This window comes from Netta rufina (genome assembly GCF_964035555.1).
Source record: "Netta rufina genome assembly, chromosome: 3".
Taxonomy (NCBI): domain Eukaryota; kingdom Metazoa; phylum Chordata; class Aves; order Anseriformes; family Anatidae; genus Netta; species Netta rufina.
The window spans coordinates 99,639,437-99,663,356 of NC_140125.1; the positions used below are offsets into that span (position 1 = coordinate 99,639,437).

The window sequence follows — 23,920 nt, forward strand, 5'->3', positions numbered from 1 at the left end:
ACAGGGGCTGAGACAAAGTGAACACACAAACAGTCTGTGAAAACAATTGTCTATGACAGCAATGGTGCTGTGCAAGTTTACCCAGGCTTAGCAAGTAGCCTGTGAGCTTTGTGTATTGGGATTTTTGCTACTTCATTTTCAGGAAAATGAATGTCCAAAAAGACTGGAATGCCTTCCACAGTCTGCTTTCTGAAATACTCAGCTCTGCTTCTCATAGTGCACAGGGTCATTCATCAAGCTTTCCTCCCACTCCTTCCACTGTGGTATCGAGTGCTACAATCCAGCACATATATGAGGATTAAAAAGGGGTTTTAACATAGCCATTATGTATGCAACACTTATCAGTTATGCCATAGCTTCCAAATGGAAAAAGATTAACAACATTTTTAGAGGCCTGGATAAGGCCAGTCTCTTACCATTGTACAACAGGGGTAGGAAATCCTTGTACAGTGAAGCAAAGACTCACAGACATCTTCTCCCAGACAGTGTGAGACCTCAGGCGCACTAGGATTTCAGGAGCTCGACTTATTTTTTCCTCAACAGCATGTCTTTCCATAGCCATATTTTCTTCTACCTATTAAAAAAGGCAAAACAACAAAAGCATATGTAGAAAGGAAGCATTTAGCACCAGACTCAAAGGGGATAGAAGATTTAATTTTAAATCCACAAGATTAAAAGATGCTAAATCCCTAACAATATTTGAAACACAGTCATTTTAGTATATCTTATAATTGTGCTCGCATAGGAACAAAAAAACCTGAGTACTGTACCATCCTTTGTATAGCAAGTCTATCCAGTTGTTCCCTAGCACGGTGCCTGGCTGTGTGAATCTCTTTTTCCAAAGCTGACAACTCACTGGCAAACCGGATCCTTTTCTCTTCACTAGCATGAGACTTTTGTTCATGAGTCCTGTAGAACATGAAAAAATATCAGATAAGAGTAATCAACATGAAGCTTTAAGATTATCACTCATACACATTAGGCAGCTGAGGGTTCTGAAACAATATCATCAGAATATAAAATCTAGTTTAGGAATTATTCTTGGAGTCTATCTGCCTATCCTAATCAGCATATCAGATAAACATGAATTTTCCTTCACAGTCTTCCCCCCCGTGTATATGGTGCCATAGCCCCATAGCTCTTGGAAACTAGCATGGTCACACTGACTTGGCACCCCATAGTCTTTGTCCTTTGGTAATCGAGATCAAGAACCTAGTTGGCTTCCTTCTGGCCCCTAACTTTCCTCCCCATGTAACAAGGCAGTGGAGTGAAGGCATGTTATGTGCCTATGTCACACTGTGATATGTGTTGGGCCTTGGTTTTGATATGCCTTTGGCTCTAGCACATGGGAAACACTGCTAGCTCCATGGGCTGCATCAGTTGACCTCACCTGAAAGATACAGACTAAGGAGTTAGCAAAAGCTGTCCTGGGACAGGAGTGAATGGAAAGTGATGCAAAAACTGGTAGGCCAAGACAACCTTTTGAGCAATCTCTGGGTTGTAAAAGGCTTCGTGAGCCACTTCAGGAAACTGTGAGGAAGCAATGACTATAGATTTTTCTGAATTCTTATAAAAAGTTACTCAACATTTTTAGGAGGAACTAGCTCAGGCTCCTTCATTCTGGATGACTCTATAAGCAACCTATGGTACTCTGCCTTGGCAACAGCAAGAAAGTAAGGAGCTGACTACCAGAAATTTCTAATACGACTGTCATTATAGACTCTTAAATTATAACCCGACATGTAGCAAAGCAAATGAGAAGACTTACATGAACTTCAGCGATCAAGCTGTGATTTCTCTGGCATTTTTTTAAGTATTTATTTTTGCCATTTCAATGTACTTTGAACACCAGCCTTATTCTGCCATGTATAATTTTATATTGATAAAATTTAAGACAATTTTAAAAATAATATATTATGCGAATGAGTTTGATTTTCCTGGAACATTCCACTTCCAGGGTATATCCTTCAAAACAGTCAAAGTACTAGAACCCTATGTATCTGTATGATTCCCTTGACATATTTTCTATAAAGATGGTAGAATTTATTCTTGCAACACATATTCTCTGTCTTTGTTAAAGTCACTGTAAAGCATGGCAGAGCAGAAACAGTCAAATTCACTAACTCTAATATTGCTGTCAGCACATTTACTCTAAGACTTCATATCAAGTCTGTAATTGAGACATGGTGATAAGTCCTCTTGGTATTATGGAAAGAACTCAATGTTTAAATTGACCCAATCCAGAAATGCAGTAATAGTGTAGTAGATCTGTTTGAAAATGTTTGGGATCCTAGGCAGATACTAATTTCTTTTGGTATTAAAGCTGTTTTCAAGGGTCACGCTGGGGATTAGAGGGAACAACTCTGGGCTGAAATATAAGACTGAAAGTGACACTCAGTCATTTAGTATTCCAGCCAAAATAGATTAGTGAAGAACAGTGACAGAGAAGACTCCAGTCTTGCCGACTTTGAAAAGAGCCCTGGCAAAAGAGAGATCCTAAATGGGACCAGAACCACTACACAGGTCAAAGCTTTACCTTTTCCTGGATTCTTGCATTGTTTCATGAGCCAAGGTGCGTGCCCTCCTGGCACAGAGTCTACATGTTGTTTTTCCCAAGCCAGATGATTCATAATAAGCAGCCTGTCTAGAAGCAGCCCTTCAAATATAAAAGACACTGTTATAACCCAGCAAATCTGGTAAAACATGAACTCACTAAAGTCAAAGAAATTATTTTAAATGAGCTGAATTCCATGACTGAGCACTGTTCAGTAAGAATGCTAGTTTATGCTAGTGCCTTAGTAGCTCTGATTCTCACTTGTCCTTCAGAGGCCTAATGCCTATCATTTGTCGTTGGGGATCGTTAGGCATTTTACTTCATTCAGTTCCATTAAATTTATACTTAGTCTCCAATCTTTCAAGTGCTATTCACCGTACAGTGAATCATGAGGGACCAGGTCATCTAAGAAACAAGGCAGAATCCTTATAATAGTCTATTTCTAAATATTCCTGCCTCTCTACACTTCATATAACCTTCCTCAAACTCCCTTCTTTCAGAAGGGAATCTGGACAAGCTGTACAGTTAGCTAGGCATCTTAATTACTGAGGAGGGAGCACAGTGATTTTTAAGCAACCAAGATTCAATATTCCAGGCTTCAAGATAAAAAAGAACCTGTATCTTGTTACTAAAACTCTGAGATTTCACATAACAGGAATTGAAAATGTTTTGTTGTTTTGTTTTGGAGGGGAAAAAGGAGAGAGAAAAAAAAAAAAAAAAAGCCACCATAATTAGAAATAGCTAAATTCAGGAGTAGGAATAGCCAAATTTAGGAGAAGGAATATCCTCATGCCATATGGAATAAGGGGTATTGTGCTGCTATGATTTCCAATTAATTTCATGGCAATTTTTCTTAAGTCAGATTGAGCTTCAATCAGAGCCTAAAAAAAGGAAATTCCAAGTTGGAGGTAGTAAACAGAATGGATTCTCAGATCCATCTCAGATCCAAGGATCTGTGTAGATTAGTTGCTGCATAGCTAGAAAGTCTAGCTGTGCTGGTAGAAGAATACTGATAAGTAGCATCCCTGTGGAAGGACTTGGAAGGCTACCATTCTGAGTATGCCACAAACTGGGGAGAGGAGGATGTAAATATCTTGATTCTAAGAACTATTTATCCAAAATAGAAGCATCTCTATGCTACATATGTGAAATACACAGTACTCACTTTCTTGCTGCATATTCCTCAAGTACATATCTTGTCTGAATATTGCGATAGGACTGATCAAAGTGTTTGTGCCTTCTCTGGTAAAATGGCACTGCTAGTGATGACATGCTTCAGTTCGTTACAATCAGCAGTTCCTGCAGGGAAATCACATTTAGCCATAAGTTTCAGACATTTAGGTTTGATATTTTCACATACATACATATACGTGTGTACAGGAACAAATGTATAAAATTTCATCACTTTGTGACAAATAGAGACACCAATTATATATATGCACATCTCAGACTGTATCTTATTAGCCACACAGTAAGTCAAGGAATTACAGATGATAGAGCTAGAAGGTAAATTGTTGGATCATTTTTCCCTTCATGTTGTCATTTAACACCTCTTTAGAAGTTTCCAGGGACAGAAATTTGACAGTTTGAGGGGTATTTTCTAGATATTTCATCTCTCTGCTCTTCAAACGTTTTGCTTTGTCCTTGCTGCAATTTGCACTCACTGTTTCTAGTCCAGTTCACCATGACAACACAAAATAGGCTATATCCACTCACTTTTGTAGCAGCCTGTTGAAGGTTTGAAGATTTTTTTTAACATCTTTCAGCTTTCTTATTTAAACTAAACAAAGCTAGGTTTTTCAATTGTTTCTCATGATTTTTCTAGACCTCCAATCATTCTGGTTGTCCTCATTCATAATTTCTCCCACTGTCAGAGAGAAGCAAATTCCCTACTACAGTGTTAGAAGGCAGAGGTGTCCACATCCCTTTACACTCATTAGGAATATGATGATAACTTTTCACAAAAATTGGGAATGCTACCAGCCATGTCCTGAGTAGATGCCAGCTTGTGTAACTACGATCTGCTTCCGTCAGTCCTGTTTGCATAATCATTTGGATATGGGGCCACTTGGCCTAAATGGCTGTGAGTGACTCCAATAGGCAAATGAACAGCCAACACTTTCCCCAAGAGATGGCTGCACTTTGGTGACAACAGAAGCGATTTCCATTCATAAAGTCTATAAAGCAGCTTGCACCAAATCCTAAAGTTTTTAGTTAGGCAGATTCACAAAACATCTGATTTCTTCCTGAAACATGAGGGAAATGCCCCAGCTGTTATGTGGGTTTTTGCCAGGCAACTCTGCTGGGGCACAGACAGAGGGGAGCCTGGGACCCACCTCAAAAGTAAAGCACCACTAGTTCACCCAAAGGACACATTAAGAGGGTTCCAAGGCCCAGGGGCAGTAATGGACCTGATTGACCCTGCTTAGCCCTCCCAAGGCCTTCTCCATGGCCCTGGATGTCAGCGCCCAGGCCTCAGCCCCTGCCCCGGTTCCCCACAGCACTTCCCTGCCTGGCCATGTGCCCTGCTGAGAGGAACTGGCCTGAGTGAAAGCCTCAGAACCACACAAAATGTCTGCATTTGTCATAAAAAGCCCCAGAAGTAGGCGGCTTTATGACATATAAAATGAAAGCTCAATAGAATTTGAACAGAAATCCTATAAACTCATTGTAATACAATGTGAACCCCCCTTAATCAATTTCAAAGGTTCTGATACTGACCAATTCAAATCTGTGTTCTATTTCCTATTGTATACCTGGATAGATACACATGCTTTAGGGAGAAAAATGAGTAGTACACAGTTTAAAACTAGAGGAATAACTATTTCAGGAAAACATGTTTCTGGTAAAATGAGATCTAATTCAAAATTAAAGAAACTCAGTCACCACTTGATTGTCAACTTTCAAATTTCAAGCATTTTTTTGTTTGTTTTATTTATCTTTTTACTACATAAAAAGTACATGCAATCAATTTAGTTCAGTAAAATACTGCTGCAAATAGTATTTTAAATGTTTATTACTTATGCTGAAAGCAGTGATATTTTCTGTCAGGTAACAGAAATTATCTCAGGTTTTGAAAAATCATTTGCAAAATCTCCATCTAAGAATATGAAAGCAAATATAAAATTGTTAGAAATCATGGATATCATCAATAATTTTGCATTTAAAATTAATGTGACTTTTAAATATTTCTCCTAATTGTACTACTAGCCAGACTGTACATGCAGGAGTAATCATTTTGCACATTTTGTTGCAGCAATTTATTCTTGAAAAATGAATGCTAGATTTCTTATATATTGTATCATGCTTTTAGGAAGAAGCACATAAGATGATTCATTGAAAAACTGTGATTATAAGTTTAGTAAATCCCTCCTTTTTATGTGTTTATTTGGCAATTTTGCCTGAACCCTTCAAAATCACGCCCTAATTAATTAAAAGCAAACAAACACGCTTTTAAGTCTAAGAAATTGAAAGTTAAAATATGGTAAATTATCTGCAAATACCCTATTTCCAGCATATACAATTATAAATTCCAGCTGTGTCTGATAGTTTGTTTCAGGTGTTATAGCTGAATATTCTACCTGAGTCTCATGCCCCCATGTCATGACATTCTCACACCAGCTAGTCTTACTTTTCCAAGAAAAATCTCTCTGCAGGTATATTCAGGTATATTTAGGAGGTATAGTTAATTGCAGAAACATCTTAGGGAAAAAAAAAAAAAAAAAAAAAAAAAGCCATAAGATTTGGAGGTGAGGTTTTATAATTTACCACCTGACAGCTGCACCTTCTTCACAGCCTATAGTTAGTTACCTTTTCAATCCTTTTTAAAGAGATATGAGAGCTTCAAGTCACGAGTGCAGGAATGAGAACTTTAGGCAAATTACCAGGCAATGCAAGGCAAAAATAAAGCAGGTTGACAACATTAGAAAAAGGCATTAAAGAAATATATTACCACATTTCTAGAGAAATAAGAAAGTTAACATCATCCAAATTAGTATATCATGGTTCAATACCTTGCAGAGGTGTGCAATGCTGAGCTGACATGATCCTATTTAACTCCTTATATGAGCAACACATTTTCTTGGCTACGTAAACGGTTACACAGACACAGCTCTGACTTCTCCTAATTTTGGTATCTATACATGACATGATGCCTGCAGAGATCTAATACTTATTTTCTTCCTGCAGTCTAACTGTGTGACTATTGTGTACATTACTTTTGACTTTCCCCTAAGTTTGTATGTTAACCAGACAGTTAATGGTATAATGTTCCTTCTGTTCTATTTTTAATAAGCCCTTTCACTTAAATGAAGGTGCAAATGGCAAACCCATGGATTCAGCTGACTCAGCTGTTAAGAGCTACTCATGTTTACGTGTGGCCCAGTTAAACAATTCTATGAATTTATCAAGATGCAATTTATGCGTTGCCGTGTATATAACTGCCCCTAAGATCTGATGTATAAAGGTTGCAGAGTAATGCCTGTGTCTGGATGGATCACAGTCTGGGTTATTTTCATTTCTGATAAAATATCTTAGCCATTTACAGTTCAGCCTCTTCCACTGAATGTAAAACTTACATTTTAACTAGTGTATCTTCTTCTATTAATCAGCACCCACGGTTTCTTAAAATTTGGGTTCAGATGTTCCTCGCATTTACCCAAACAGCTATAGAATAGAAACAGGCATAGCCCTTTGCTCCCAGCCTCCATGCAAGCAATTAACTGAGCTTGTTAGCAGCCAGACTCATTTTGCCTTCTGTTAACACAGAGGGGAGCTGCCTGGCAACAGTTCCAAATGTAATAATCAACAGTTAATTACAATGATGCTTGCAGAGTATGTATTTAATACTTAACAGAGCTGCAACAATGAGTATTGGAAAAGAAAAATCACAGACCCACTGTAAAAACAGCTTTAGCAGAGTCTACGAATACCATAGGGTATCTTGAGTTTGGGATAAGAGAAGTGTCTATTGTCTTCCTAGGAACAAGATGTTGACTGGTTTTCCAGTTTTCTGTTAATATACATTTATGTGAGATGTTTGAAACATATCACAATATTTATTCAACTTGTCAGTAACAGAGTTAGGTAACAGGATATGCAGATGACAGCTTAGCCCCACCTAAGTTACTGACTTAGGTAAATCAAGATTTTATTACTGGCAGTGGCTGGAGACATACTTATGCTGGCATGTCAATTGGTGGAACTGACCCAATAGCAAGATGGAGGCAATGCTCTATAGAGGCATCAGGGGAAAAGAAAAAAATCAATTTCCCATTGAGAAATTAAAAATTCCATAAAAACATTACAGAAAAGATCATAATCAGAAGAAAGACAATTTAATTGTTTGAATAATTCTAATGAATTAAAAAGCAAATATCAAGTTTTGGTCACCAAGTTCTACTAGTATGTGACTGCAAGAGTGAACTGAAATATATGGTCTGTGTGTCACAAAAAAAAAAAAAAAAAAAAAAAACACCTTTGAATCTATCCATGCAGATCCTATTAACTTCCCTGGATTTTTATTTCAATAAAAAAGATCTAGAGTTACAGGCCAAGGATTTTTTAGGATGTTCCTCACAAGTTTAGTTTCTCACCTTCAGTCTTTTGGTGGAACATAGCACAGTTGTACTCCAACATTTTTATTTTTAATTCCTATATATTTCTGTGATTGTAAATGGTGATCCTGACATCAGCAGGACCTAAACTGCACTAATCTGTGTGCTGTATAAACCACTCAGAGGACTATTAAATGCAAACAAAAATATTAGGCCAACTAAAATGCCCTTAAAGATTAATGATATAAAACACAATTTTAGTGAATTAGAAATTCACTAAAAAATTCACTAAAGAAATTCACTAAATTTAGTGAATTTTTAGTGAATTAGACTAGTTTACACAAATATATGTTTCTTCACGTTTAGTAGCATGTATATGACAATTTATGTGCATGAATAAAAGTGTAAAACTTACGAGTAGAGGGCAGAGTTCCCAGGCCAGGATATGCATAGTTTCAAGACATAGTAATACTAACCTGAATAGAAAGCAATAATCTAGGACCATGTGACAGGGGGCCACATTCTTGAGCTGGAAGCCAAGGGTCTGATATAGAGACATTGTTAGTTTGATAAGTGAGTTAATTTAAGATTTAAAGGACAGGCAGTAAATTCTAGCATGATCATTCACCTAGCCTCAGAGAGCAGGCACACCACCAAGTAAATTGATGGATGGGATTGACAAATGCCATGGGAAAGAGAACATGGTTGTGTTCACCATAGATAGAAAACTTGCATTCGTACACTCAGGAGGCTCCTGTCATGAGGGATGCACTATACAGCATGTACTTTCTCTGCCTGACCTGCCAACGTTATACCATGCAACTTGCACTTTCTTTGCTGATCTCTGTCCTTGTCCATCTGCAAGTGCCAAAAATGTTTCTCAGGTTCTGCCCTCACGTAGCCTATCTTCCTCATTCTGGCTGAAAGATCAGTACATCCTGCTCCTAAATGCATATCCTCATTCTTGAGCTTCCTCTGCATCTCATCTTTCTTAAATGTCTTTGAACTTTTGCACTGAATCAAGAGTTTGTCCTGATTTTCCCCATGACATAGGAGCTGGTCCTTCTACCTGCCTGTGGTTCTGCTTGCTGTTCTCCACATCACTCAAAGTTTTTTTGGAAGCTCTGTTTTTTCAACTTATATGCCCATCATACATTAAAGTCCATGATATTTATGTGATAAAATATATTTAATTCCATACTACCTATATGTCACAACGGAAGATTAAAAAATAAAAATAAAATAAAAAACACCTCCCAGTCATCAGTTGCTTCTAATGACCTTTTTTAAAGAATTATCACTCTACCTCAGAAAACATATGGTCCTTTCCAGATGGTTATATCAATCCTGTAGGAATTACAACAGATACATAAGAACATTTTCCCCCAGGAAATTCACTTTGGTGGAAATCTTGTAAAGCCTGCATGAATCATTATGTGGCTCCTAGACACTGCAGTCTAAAACAGAATAGTATGTAAAGAGTCTGGTAACATCTTCCTCATTTCAGTAATAAACTTCTAAAATGCTAATATTTCTGTTCAGTCTTTTATCTCTGTATGTGTGTTTCTAGATCTTATACAGGAAATTAAGCACTGTGTATGAAAAAGAATGAAATAAAAAGAAAAATATCTACTGTCATTTCCAAACACTTGTCTTTCACATTGAAGTTATTTTTTTTCTCCATAATAAAAATTCAGGGGTTTTTTGTTTTTTTCTTTTTTTCTTTTTTTTGACGACAGAATACAAATGCTTTTGAAATTAAAAAAGCATATGGAATTTCCAATGCTTAAACCATATGGAATTCCAGACATTAGTCATCAAGTTCTGAGACTCCTTGTCTTTTCTTTCCTTGTCTTATCTTTATCTACATCATTGCATCATATTTTACTGATCACACCTCCTTTGTCTGGGAATAGTGTTAGCCTAAAAACTGGTTTTAAACAAAAATCTTGTGGACAACAGCAACAGGTTCAAGTCATCTCCAGAACTACACATTACTTGCCTCATTAAACCTAAAAAAAGAATTCTCTCACTGATTTCTAGACAACTGAATGTCCAACAAAGCAACACTTTCACATCACATCTATTTTTTGTTAATAAATTAATATGTTTTGAATAAGCAAACATTTAACAACTCACAAAATAAACCTGCTTGCAAAGACATAGAGGTATATTACAGGTATATATAGCACATATACGATTACTTAGAACGTGAACCTTGACCTTGTAATAGTCTCTGAATGGTTTGTTTCACCTTCTAAGTTAGTGTGGAAATGATTTGGCATATATGGTGCATGCTGATGGTCACAACTGTAACCACTGATGGAGTTAACCCCCAGCTATTCTCTGCAGCATGTAGATAGGAGGCAGAGACAAGGCTCTGTCCCCCTGCGTACCCTTCCCTCCAGTGAAGTCACTGCGGTGCAGAGGAGTACCAGTTCTTGCATGCTTGTTAGTCTAAAAAAAATACATAATTTTGGCTTTTCCACAACTCTCACAATGGAAGGGAGTTGAGATCCCATCCTCATCATCTAATCAACATATAACCTAGAGAGAACGACCATTTAAAGAGAACCATCCATTTAACCCACTTATGTAGGTACTTTCTTATCAATTCGTAATATTATTTCACTGGGAATTAAATGAGGCTGAATTTGACCTGACATTTTGCCATCCTAACACTCCAAATACAAGAGTTGCAACAAGTTCCAATAAAGTTTTAAGATTTCCCTTCACTTGGCTAGTGTACTACATGGACAGCAAGGAGTATGAGACAGTGAGATGGTGAAAGTCAGTCACTTCCCATCATCCCAAGCTTTATTATCTCTCATTATGATATTTTCATTGGCTTGCAGGTATTATCAACCCACAGGCAAAGATTCAAGAGCATGAACAGGACTCTATCAGTGGTATTTAGCTGGAATCTTCATGTGGCACAGAACACATCACGTAGCCTAAAGCAATACAGACACCAGAAAAGTGTCTTCTGAAGATGTATTGAAAAGTAGGATAGACAAAAAGAACTTTCTGTCCCAGCTACATTCTGTTCTTCAGCACACCAAATAGTTTTGCCAGCTACTATAAAATGTATTCTATGCTTAATTATTTGTGCACAGACTTCACAAATATCATGCTTTATCTCTTCATACAGCATAAACCCACAAAAAAAAAAAAAAAAAAAAAAAAAAAAAAGTGGCACTGTCAATATACATGCAACTGTGAAAGCACATTGGCCAATAGAACTGGAGATTGGTATAACGTAGTTCTGTAAAAGCAGAAAAAAGAAAAAAAAAAAAAGAAAAGAAAAAAAGAGGAAATGTAATATGCAATAAAATCAAACTGACCATGCACAAAATAAAACACTTTCCTTTTTGTTTGTCTTTTCATCAATTAATCTGTATCCCTCTTAATGCTGATTCTCCCCAAGGAAGGGGAATAATAATTCATTTTGCACAGAAAAGCACCCAACACTTTCCCCATAATCCCCACTTGTTCTGAACAAGCTAGATGAAGAAGGGACTTACCAAGGATATAGAAATATTGCAAAGCAGAGAGGAAGACCAGCCTTTCCCGGCTTAGCAAACTCTGGCTGAGGAAAATAAAAATAATTCCCCTGTCTGAAGGCTACTGCCCCTTCACTCCCATTTAAGGGCAGATGCAATGCTATATTTAGCACTAACCAAGTGATTCTCCCAAAACTGAAGTCAGCCTAATAGGCAATAAGGGTATGATATAAGAGTGGAAGAAAAGCCCTATCCCATATGCAGTTTTGAGCTGTATTTTTATAAAAGATAGACCTTACTTCTAAATAAAGCAGTTTCATTAAAAGTGGGGTTTCTTTTCCCAGCAACACCAAGCACATGGAAATCTGTTTAATGTGAGGAAACAGTTTAAACATTTTGTTTAGAAATGGTTGAATTTTTAAAATAATTAGTAACTTAGAAGACCTGTGAGGAGCCATAAACTCCAGAATCGTATTAGAGATATGAGATTCCCTTGGTGCCTCAGGCTGTAAAATGAGCCTCCCTGTTGCCTCCTTAAGAACTCCCTGGATTTTGAAGAACAGGGCTGCAATATGTTAAAACATAGCAAATATATAAAAAGCCTATTAACATGGGCTTAAAGAAAGCCCAATTGCTACTCACTGTTTCCATCTCCATAATGTCACCAGTCAACCCAAGAGTTTTCTCTGCTTCTTGTGGGTAAAATAGGAGAAATTAATAATCAGAGGCATATACAAGCAGAGAAAAAAAACATACCCAAAGCTCACAATTCTGAGAGATTGATGGTCCCTGATTACTACCAACTAAAATGGAGGTTCAATGCCTGTAGGGTTCGTAGATTTACATCTGGCAGCTTCAAGGCAGAAGCATGGATGCTATCATCACACAGCACCATGGTGGTGCTCAGACACATCCAGAAGAGGTAGAGGAGCAGCATTGCTCTGCAGAGCTGGTGAGCATGGGCTCAGTGGTGGTGCCCTGCTCAGGTGGTGAGCAACCCTGTAGGGTTTTGTCTGGTGACATGACTGCATATAGAATGAGGGAAGGGAAGGGAAGGGAAGGGAAGGGAAGGGAAGGGAAGGGAAGGGAAGGGAAGGGAAGGGAAGGGAAGGGAAGGGAAGGGAAGGGAAGGGAAGGGAAGGGAAGGGAAGGGAAGGGAAGGGAAGGGAAGGGAAGGGAAGGGAAGGGAAGGGAAGGGAAGGGAAGGGAAGGGAAGGGAAGGGAAGGGAAGGGAAGGGAAGGGAAGGGAACTCTGACAAGTCTTTGTGACAAACATAAAGAAACAATCACATCCTCTTATTATGTATGGAAATAAGGATAACATGTCTGGGAATATATGGCACATGTAATCACACCTCATGACTGGGCTCATAATGACATAAATAGTAAGTCAGCAACATCTAATAAGTAAGCAATTAATTAATGTCCAAAATATTGAAAACAACAAGATCCATTTTCAATTCACATATACAAGAAGGGGATCAAGACCAAAGTCACTAAGTGGCAATTAAGATCTTTCAGTGCTTGCTATAAGAAACTTTAGTACATGAACAGTGCACTTCTAGGTCACACTTTTTTTCTAATGCATACATGTCAGGGAAGCAGAAAAGGATGTGGAAAAACCTTTAACCAGCTGATTCTAATCACATCTACAATATTCATCCGAGGTGCTTAAATAGGTCTGGTTAAGGATTTTTCCTACTTTCTTATCATCAGAGACTACCATTTGCTTGACACAGACTTTTGCCTTCCTCCCATCGATCTTAAATTATAACTCAGTCTGACAGAATTAGAACTGCAGAGACAGACGCAGTGGAATGAGTGCATATGCACTGAGCATAGATGTTACTTCAGAAGCAGCTGTCAAAGTGATTAGTGTGTAATAAACCAGAGCAAACCTACTTCACTTACACAGCTCCCTCTCTCCCATTTTCCTTTGGGAAGGAAGAGGTTGGTTTGCAGGAAAACTTTAAAGTTCTCATTACACTCCCTGTTTTAATTTCTTGTTCTATATTTATTATCTATACAGAAACAGAGGAATGTACAGCCTGCTCTGTCTGCCTTTGCACTTGAGCTCTCTTCTATTTTAAGTTGTTTCCTCAGGGTGTGGTTGGATGTCAAAAATGAGAAAGTGCAACCTAAGGGCTGTGGGGAACAGGCCAGGGGCAGGACCCAGTCATGCAGGGGTGCTGGCCCCAGGTTGTCTCCAGGTAAGTCAGAAAAATGAATTATCCTTTTCATTATAGACATTCACAAAACAGGAAGGGGAAGGGGAAAATGCAATATTGTATTATTTAGTGGAAATGAAATTTAGGTGGCAAAACACCTACCATTCAAAAATTATTCAGTATTTTAATCATAAAACAATTTACATTACGTCCTCACACAGGCTTCCTCCCTGATGCTGAAGGCATTTTCCCTGATCCCCGCACTTCCCAAACAGAAATTCTTTCCCAAGAGGTACTTTTTTAAAGCCAAGATTAAGCAGGGTATCAAAAGGATTATTCAAGCACTTAAAACTGAGCATGTGCTAAAATCTTTTAGTGAATGTGGTCTTTTGGAATTACCCCTCAACCTTATACCAATCCCTTGATGTGGGATGTTTAAATGTATACAAGCTTAAGTAATGGTTTAGCTATTCCCATTAAGGGGGAGTCCAAGACCTGAAATGGAGTTTAGGGAAAAAAAAAAAAAAAAAAAAAAAAGCAGCATTAGCTTTGTAGCTACTAGGGGAAACATCAAAACAGCATTGAAATGAAATGTAATGGTATTAAAAAATGTATGTTTGTTGCCTTCAAGGGTGCCTTAATGGTGGCCTTGTGCTTTTGCCTTTCTCCATTTCCAAGAAAATGTTATTCATCTTTGTAAGGCAGCTTCTGAAGTCTGGCTTTGTTAATATTTTAGCTCTTGATTTCTTCAAATGCTTTTAGTATATTTATAGTTTCATATGAACTAAGAGCTTGGAAACTAGAAATGAAATTCCTCATTTCAGCAGCAGTCCTAATTATTTACAAAGCCCTGTGGTGAGGTTTTTAAAGCCACGTCATAAGAATAGATCTTGTACATTAGCAATCGTTTCTTGGATTTTTCTTCACAGTTACCCAGGTCTTAGCATCTCCCTTGGCATTATGAATGAAAGACAAAACAACAGATAAAAATCCAGCCATATAAAAAAGAAATCAGGCTCTTTCCTCAGTTACCACCTTCAGTCAGAAGCTCAAAATTATCCAGTATGAGGTCCAAGTATATGGCAAATATAATGTTCACTATTCAAAAGGGCAGAATATATGCAGTATCCTAAAATTGTCTTGTGAATCTAAATGATTTAATTCACAAAATGTTGGGGGTCGATGCTCTTGTTTATCAAGGTTAGCTAACAAGAGAGCAGTAACAGCTGCACATGACTGCTGACAGCCCTGTAAATGTGTTCCTACAGCTGAGCACAGATACCCAGGGGAAAACACACCTGACTGCCTCTCACAGGTGGGCAGAGGACAACCCCATCCCAGCTCCTAAGAAGCTTGCATAATTCTTTCTCTACCTCCTTCCTTCTGCTTCTTTTCATTTTTCTTGATGCAATTCCTTTTCCTTTAGTAGAGCCTTTTTGTTTTTTGATGAGTGCCCAACTCACAAGTATTTTAAGGCTGGCTACATGCAGCTGCACGCTGCTGAAAGCTCAAACTAACCCTCCCAGAAACGAGGACAGGCTGTGTCAAGATGAGTCCATGGGAGAGTGAGGATGTTAGGAGAAGAAGGAGGGGACACTTGCAACCAAGGGAAGGCTGTGCAGCTCCTAGGAGAGAGGACAGCAACAACTGCAAAAAGCACTTGCTAGAGGCAGTTTTAAGCAGCCAGATGAGGATTTTCTATAGGCAATTCTACAGAGCTAGGCTGACCGCATGCAGAACATCAGACACTGCCAGTATGATCCCTCAAACAAATGCTAAAATACCTGAATATACAAAATGTTGCATTATTTTCTCCCTGCAAAATAAGATAAAGTGAGCCTCTCGACAAGTATCCTTATTTATACTTAAGGCAAGCATGCCCATGAGTTGCAGTGAGTCAACCTTTTGAAAGATATTTAAGCTGTAATGTGTCACTCTGCTGTCCAAGGACCTACTCTGGAGCACATCAGAGTCAGCGGTAAGGTTTTACTGACTCAGGAAAGCTCTGAATCATATCCTTCTTGATTTAATGCCTCTATAAAGAGTTGACAGAGGGTTAGGTCAAACACAAACTGAAAATATAGGGTTGCCTCATGCAGCAAAATGTTTCAACTTCTTATTTTGTGAGTTACTGGAATTGGCAACAAAAATATATTTTCCACTGCTTTGGACAGCATGAAATACTTGAAAGCTGGTAACGGGCTGACAGGAATATTTTAACCAAAATCAGGGTTTCACACAGTCGGATTGCTTACCTAAATACGTTTTGCAAAATTTTAGGGTAAGCTGAGCAAGTTAGTCTCTTGCCAGTGACTTGAAGTTACTTCAGAAATTCCAATTTATTTATTTATTTATTCACATCTTTTGGAAAGTTTATGATAAAGCTTAATGAAAACAGCAGCACTGACTACAATTTGCTGACTGCGGTTAGGTAGACAAGCTAACTAACCGTGGGAGACCCCACTAGCAGTATGTAAGCAGCTCTTTCTCCATTTACCATTACAACCTATTTTTCAACCAGGTACAGAGATAAGATAGTGATTATGTCTTACCCTGGTACCTTTATTCTAGTATCACACAACACCTAGTGAAATGTTCTCCAGGTATCTGCTGTAGCAACCCCAACCTTTATCAACTAATACGAGTGTCCTCCACCCACCTGATACACCTGCCTGGACCCAGGGCCTGTTGAGTCCATCCTAGAGTTTGCCAGCAAATGACACATGCACATCCCACACACACTCATTTTGGGGAAGATAAAGATACTTGGCACCAGGCACACAGGCTGTCACCCACAGCCCTGCCCCCAGGCACCCAGTTGTTTCCCCCAGTAGCTGGTTTGGGGACACACACCATTTGTAGCCTAGTGGGTGGAGGTTAAATACCCCCACTGGTTCCAGTCACTGGCTCTGGGGCCTTGCTGGCTCCAGCAGCTGGCACCAAATTCACTCACACTGGTCCCCCCAGTAGCTGGGGGTCACTCACACACACAGGATGGAGAGTGAGGTTGCACAGAGAGACATTTTAAAAGGGGTATAAAGAAAATAGGACAGACAGCCATGATAAGGCACAGGGCACAGTCAGACAAGCGTGCTTATACACAACAGGCCCCTTTAACACCTGTATCTGTCTCTTTCCTCTTTTGTTGCCCCCCCATTCCCTTCCCCCTAAACACTCCTTCATCAGTTTGCACAGTTCTACCAGATCCTACCCTCCCATCCAGCACTCAGGATCCCCCCACAATTCCCCGTATTTCCCCAGTTTACAATCTTATCAGTTGCAAATCCAGGTTAGCCTTTCTGGGACAGCCCATTAGTCAGTGTGACTGGCAAGTTTTGTTTCTTCTCACAGTCTCCATCACTGTTTGTCAGGTCTGTGTCTCTATGTTTGTTTATTGACCACCTTTTCTCATCATCCTGATTTTAGGAGCTCCTCCATCAGATCGTGTTGCTGGAATAAATGTTCTCCACCCCACTACCCTTCTCTAAGGAGTGCCACAAACCAGGTTTGTTACTGGTCAATGACTTTGTCATTGTTAGTCAGACAGGTTTTTTGTCTCTGCTTGGCCCTCCTCTTTTCCTCCTCATCCCATTTGACAAGGTCACATCACCTTACTGAGAAAAAACATCTTCCCATTCCACATACCTTCACGCAGATAACATGGAAATTATCTGCTCCTGCTTCACAGGGAAAATGGGAGAAGGAACCAAGTACGTAACAGATCACACGGCAGGTCACCTGCATGACGAGTCCAATGTGAGAGCACGTGTGAACACATCTAATGGTATCGCGTTCAGGCATATCCTGCTATTTAGAGTTACTGAACTTTGTGTGACATGTCCATCAGTTAGTGTCACCGAAAGCATGTAGCTATGCAGTGTGTGGCCTCTGCCACACATGATACACTATCTGACTTACATATGCATGTAAATGCCTTCTAGAGCTGTAAGCCTTCAGTATATGCCTGGCAGCAGGTAATTCTCATTAGAAAACATGATGTTATTTGGTTCCAGGACTAAATTGCTCACATGCACAGCTGCTTAAAGGAATGATACAGTGGAAATCTGAACAGGATTTCACTGTAAACAGGCAAGAACTATTGGAAATGCAGCCTGGGAACAATTTTATTTAGGAATGATAGCAGCTGTACCCTGTAATTCCCGTTCTTTGCTACTGCTGGAATTCTCTGAAGGAATTTGTAAGTTATATGAGTTCTGGAAGTTATAAATGAAAGGATTGAGTTCAACACAAATAGGTACAACAATAAGTACTCTGAGATTGTTGGTCCAAGTAAGGCTCCCAATTTACATTATTTTTAAAGAGAGAATTTGGCATTTTTAGTGACAACAAGGGAAGAAGCCCCTGCTTTGAAGAAGTGCCAATGAGTCTCATTGATCCTTCTCCAACCACCCTGCAGTTTCATCTCTGGGTCTTCAAGAGCAGTGCTGCAGTCCTGCTAGTGCTTCAAACTAAGATACATTTGGCTTACCAGCTCTCACCATTACTATTACCACTCCTCAGTCATTACACAGCTAAAAGTGTTCCTGATGGGAGGTTTTGCTGAATTCTTTGCCCATGCCATTTAGTTGTTAATTTACTCTTCTCACACTCTAGCATTCAGTTGTCAATAAATCAGTCACCCAGTGTAGTTGACACCAGCATCCTTCATCCTCAAGTTAAAGAATTATTTGACTTCAAAGAGTGTTTTTACCCAAGTAAAGGTAAGTCAGTTTTCCCACACTAACACTCCTCACTTTCAAATGCAATTTATACAAGTTATTCATATTTTATTATGTTTAGTTTTCTCCATAGGTCATCTAAACAATGTCTTGTTTTGTGTCCTAGGCTTGCTGAGTATTCTTCTGCAACTATATTTTTATTACAAGGCAATATTTACATTGCTGACTAAAGAACTTTTACAGATAGATGTATATATATGTTGGCTCCTACCTTACTGATATCTGAATCAAATCATTTGTGCATTATTGTAGACTTCAGATATACAAATAGCTTAATAGTATTACAGAGATGGCAGTATATTTTATTCTCCACAGGCAGCATAAAACCTATTTTGTTCTTGAATTTCTATTGCAATAAGGCAGCATTAGGTACCACTCTGGATTCTACTGTAAAGTATCTAAATAATAGGTAAGCAGATTCTGTGATCTGCAAGACCAAAAAGGGCCTTCTTCCAGCTTAATAAATATCTTGAGGCCCTGATCACACCAGAGCTGCAGAGAATGTAAAGCTTTGAATGCTCAGGACAGCTGTTCTCCTTCCCTGCCTCAGTGGCCTGCCTGGTTATGCTTGTACCTGATCCAATCCACTGGCAGCGTTCCCCAAGTGACATAAATACTACAGCAGAGGAGGAGAGGAAAATATCTCAAGCTGAGTGCAGTCGTCAAGATGTCTGGGCATTTACAAGAAGACAACAACAACAGCAACATCATAACATGGCAGCAACCACTGGGATTGCTTAGGACACCTCAGGGAGTGACAGATACTTGCCTTCTCCCTGAGAAAGGGACACAAATTAGCTGTTCAGTTTCCACTGCATGGGAACTCTTCAGTGGAAAGATAAAGTTTGAGACCAGAAGAATCATCATGGCCATCTTATTTATACCTCACGGTCTATTCAGTTATGTTTGCTACTTTGGTACAGTGACATCATGAAATTAATAAAATGGGCTGAAGCACATTTTCTATAAAAGGAAATCTGTCTTCATTTGGATATGTACAGAGATTAATTCTTCCCTGTTCCTTGTACATTGCTCCAACATTTAATCACACTTGCTGTCAAAAAGTTGTACTTTTTTTCTTGAATTGGAATTTTACCTAGTATTGCCTTCCATCCAGTAGTATTTGTTGGCTTCTCAGTTAATTTTTTTTGAAGGAAAAAAATAAAACAAAAAACAGTATTTTTTTTCCTGTGAAGGTCCTCATGCACCTATACTAGGGCCACTTATTAGGGTTTGGGAATGCCTCAATAATAGAAAGTATTCACCAAAGTGTTTACAGAATAAAACCCACTCTATTAGCACTGGTGAGGCCACACCTGAAGTACTGTTTCCTGTTCTGGACCCCCCAAGTACAAGACAGACATGGACATACTGGAAAGAGTCCAACACAGGGCCACAGAGATGATCAAGAGATTGGAACACCTCTCCTATGAGGAAAGGCTGAGAGAGCTGGGACTTTTTAGCCTAGAGAAGAGGAGGCTCAGTGAGGATCTCATCAATATATATAAATATCTGAAGGGAGGATACAATGAAGACAGAGCCGGGCTCTCTTCAGTAGTGCCCAGCACTACGACAAGAGGCAATGGGCAGAAACTGGAACACAGGAGGTTCCATCTGGACATCAGGCAACACTTCTGTGCTGTGCAGGTGATGGAGCACTGGCACAGGTTGCCCAGAGAGGTTGTGGTGTTATTAAAGATCTTCATTAAAGATCTTCAAAAGCCACCTGGACATGGTCCTTGGCAACCTGCTCTGGATGTCCCTGCTTAAGCAGGGCTTTTAGTTGAGCCAGATGACCTGCAGGGGTTCCTTCCAGCCTCAATCATTCTGTGATTCTGTGAAATAGAGAATATAGGGATAGAGGCAGATAAAGGAGTACCAGACACAGCAGCTAGGTATTTTCTGAGGGTGTGAACACCACTTCACCTTCCCACTGCAACTGCTGGACAGAATATCTGTTTCTGACTATGATGCTGGTGCAGCTCACTAGCACACAGTAGTCAGGTATTCTGTGAAATGTTAGAAAGGACTGAAGAAGAAGAAAAAGGTTTGCTTTAGGATGTTTATAATTGTCATTTTCCAGACAAGGGAGGAAATAGAGTGATTGATTAGACAATATTAGAAGTAGGCAATGAAATAACAAAAAAGTTTGCATTATATGTTGACCTTTGGAAAATCAATTGGAGATGAGGGAGAGACATAGGTCATGATAAACTTTAAGCAATGGAAAAAAATAGTTTGCAGTAGCACATTAAAAGAAAAAAAAAAAATCTGAAGAAAGAAGAAACTTGTAGAAAGAGGAACCATGTCAAAAGTACACCTTAGGGTTATGATCTTTTCAGAAGCTTTCTGGGGGATACTAACTGAGCAAGACTGCATTGCATTCCTGTACTGCGATACAAAAGCCCAAACTTGAACTTTAGCTGTGTGCATACAGAAAGACAGTATACTGTGCTTTGTAGATATTTGTTTCCTGTGTGAGAGTAAATGTGTAAAGAGTGTAACAATGACTGTGACAGCTTCTGGCTGAAAGTCTGGCTGACAGCTTGGAAGGTCATTTCTTCAGAGGAGTCATGAAAGGAGCCAACAAACAAAGGTATGTGGAAGGGAAAGTAAGAACTGTCTTCTGGACTTCATGAGTTTAAATGGGCAACAAGTGAGGCCAGGGTTTTTGTGGATCTCTGATCTACTGTGTTTTAAACTCACACACAATACATCTGGTACAGAAATAATGCCTCCATTCCTGTTTTTTAAAAAATATGGCACTGAAAAGGGAGCAAATCACTGCACATATATGTCCTTTCTAACAGAAAGGACATGTGCAGTGTCACACCTTTTCCAATGGAAGTATGGCAGAAATTTCCTAGTGTGTCGCATGCCCTGGAAAATAATTATGCATAATGCGAAACACATGGAGATAGTCCATTAAAGCCCCAGTAATATAGAGCAGCTGCTTCAATATTTGGACTTCTGCCTCACAGTATGCCTTGCTCATTATCACTTTTTGCTGTTCCCCCCACACACCCCCAACTCCCTCCCTCCTTAATAATCTTCAATAAGCAAGAGAAAAAGGAGGTCTTCTGTTATTGATGCCAGACAAGGAGATGAGAGGATGACCAGGAAAATGCTACTGTCTTTCACCACTCACCAAGACACAGAATCATCAGGGTTACATAGGGCTTACCAGCATAACTGGTTGTGCCATCCCTCAATCTACAGGCAGTCACATGTCCTGTTGAGGGACCTCAGTGACACCTGGAACACAGTGGGCTGATGCTGGTCCTGAAAATAGCCCTCTACATCCAGCCCTCCTGAACACATAGCTGCAGAGGTACCATGATCCTCTCAAGGATCCCTTAACCTGCAATTGGAAAAAAGAGGAAGAACAATTTTCTGGCAAGCAGCACAACACATCTGTTTGCCTTGGTCTTTGAATTCTTCCTAAGTACCTGCTATTTGCTACAGTCAGAGAGAGGAAAGTAGATGTACCTCTGAATTTTGGTCATTCTTAAGATAACATTTGTAAAATATGCACCGAGGAATCTTAAAGAGGAAAACATCAAAGAATTGGTTTGTATTCCAGAAGCTAATGAATATTTTTGGTGAATGTAATCTGTTGAAAGAAATGACTAGGAAACAACAACTAAGTAAGGAGGTAAGACAAATCAGAGTGCACATAAAAGATATCAGAAGAGGAGCCAAGTACAATGACGTCTTTCTAGGTAGATACATTACAGTTAAAGATCAACACCAAAGATCAACAACTCCCTCCAGGAAAGAATTTTAATAGTAACTGTCTTATATAAGGTGTTTACATTTCATAATATTCAGAATCATCTCAGATTTCTTTAAACACTCAAGGTAGTTTCATGACTTGATAATCTTTCCCTCCACTTACAAGACTACCGATTAATATTTCATTTGCCAACCTTGGATTAATTGTTATGTACATTATTAAAGTTTGCATACATAAACATTTCCAGTGAAATGCCATGAAGATGATTAAGGAATTGACAAATGAGGAGAGGCTGAGGGAGCTGGGACTGTTCAGCCTGCAGAAAAGAAATCTCAGGAGGATCATATGAATATGTATAAATACCTGAAGGGAAGGTGTAAAGAAGATGGAGCCAGGCTCTTTTCGGTGGTGTCTGGTGATAGAACAAGAGGCAATGAACACAAACTGAAATGAATGACAGCCTGTTTATACACAAAGAAAAGTTTATTTCCGGTAGGGGTGGTCCAGAGATCCTTTCCCACCTCAACCATTCTGTCATTTATGATTATCTGCCAGGAAATGTGGCTCCCTGGGGCAGCCAGGCAGGGCCTGGCACCAAGCCCCATCTCCATGGCAGCTGGGGGCACCAGTGCAGCTCCAGCTCTGGGCACTGGGCAACTCCCTGGGACAGAGACAGGCCAAGGCTGGGTCAGCCAGGACGTGGGCCCACTCAAGGACCTGGCTTGGGAAATTTCAGATTTTTTTTTCTGTTGCAAAACATCTGTACCGAATTGACTTACCTTTACCTCCAGGGATATGGAATTATTAGAAAAGGCTTCTCAGGTCCAAGGAAATGTTTCAGGCCATGCTGAAGATATATTTCCATTGTTTATAAATCCCTGGGTTATACTCTTCACTGGCTCCCCTTTCATGCTGGGAAAGCACAAGACGGCAGATTAGTCCTGGATGTAGGGCCCCATCTGCATTGCCTAGCTGGAGGATGAGGTGAGAAACCAGGCACATACCAGCCAGGTGGCTGGTTGCGTAGCTGCTCCCAACAGCCTTGTAGCTGTTACTGCTACTGGCTCACCAGGCCTGAGCTCAAGGTCGGAATGACGGAAGCAGAAGACCTTTATGCAAAGGTATCTTCTGAGACAGCCGAGCTGTCTCCTCTCTGAGCTGTGAGAGGAGAAATCTATGGCACTTGGCCACGAGTCTCAAGACTTAGCACCCTGCCATGCATCTACCCCTCAGCCCCATGCTGTTTGGGCGCATCTCTGTCTCCTCTGCTGCCACTCCTCCTCTTTGACATTAACTGTTGCATGGAATTAAAAAGAGACTAAATGTCCCTTCTCCAAATGGCTGTTTTTGACACCATGCCCAGCTTCTCTAAAATTTGAATATTCACACAGCAATCAAATAAGAGAGAGAATACAAAGATTAAGGCCAGGACTTGAGCCTCCACTTGGGCATTTGAAGGAATTCTATTTATCATGAGTATCAGTACTGTCTCAATTTGAATACTTTTTCTGAAACTTAGAAATTACCCTATAGTGAAAAAAATATTTTCTGTTTAGTCTAAGAATGGAATATATCTGCAGTACAAAGGCTGTCTCTCAAGTAAGATCTATTCCCTGAAAACATTATCATCATTCACCTCTGTCAGCCCTTCACGCCTTTCCTCGG

The 23,920-nt window shown here is 39.5% G+C and overlaps 1 protein-coding gene across 3 annotated transcripts in view; it reads right to left on the minus strand.

The window, feature by feature from the left end:
* MYOM2 (myomesin 2) overlaps positions 1-17,444 on the minus strand; it is an 84,256-nt gene extending 66,812 nt beyond the window's left edge. The window contains exons 1-5 of one of the 3 annotated variants that reach the window (XM_084284280.1): positions 17,426-17,444; positions 3,720-3,853; positions 2,537-2,656; positions 771-909; positions 417-574 (exon numbers count right to left, since the gene is read on the minus strand). In XM_084284280.1, coding sequence (XP_084140406.1) covers positions 417-574; positions 771-909; positions 2,537-2,656; positions 3,720-3,826 — 524 coding nt within the window. In that variant the 5' untranslated portion in view covers positions 3,827-3,853; positions 17,426-17,444. Of the gene's footprint in view, positions 1-416; positions 575-770; positions 910-2,536; positions 2,657-3,719; positions 3,854-6,364; positions 6,445-11,633; positions 11,715-17,425 lie in introns of those variants that run through there. The other 2 variants (XM_084284278.1, XM_084284279.1) reach the window with 2 other exon arrangements.
* Between the last annotated feature and the right edge of the window lie 6,476 nt (positions 17,445-23,920).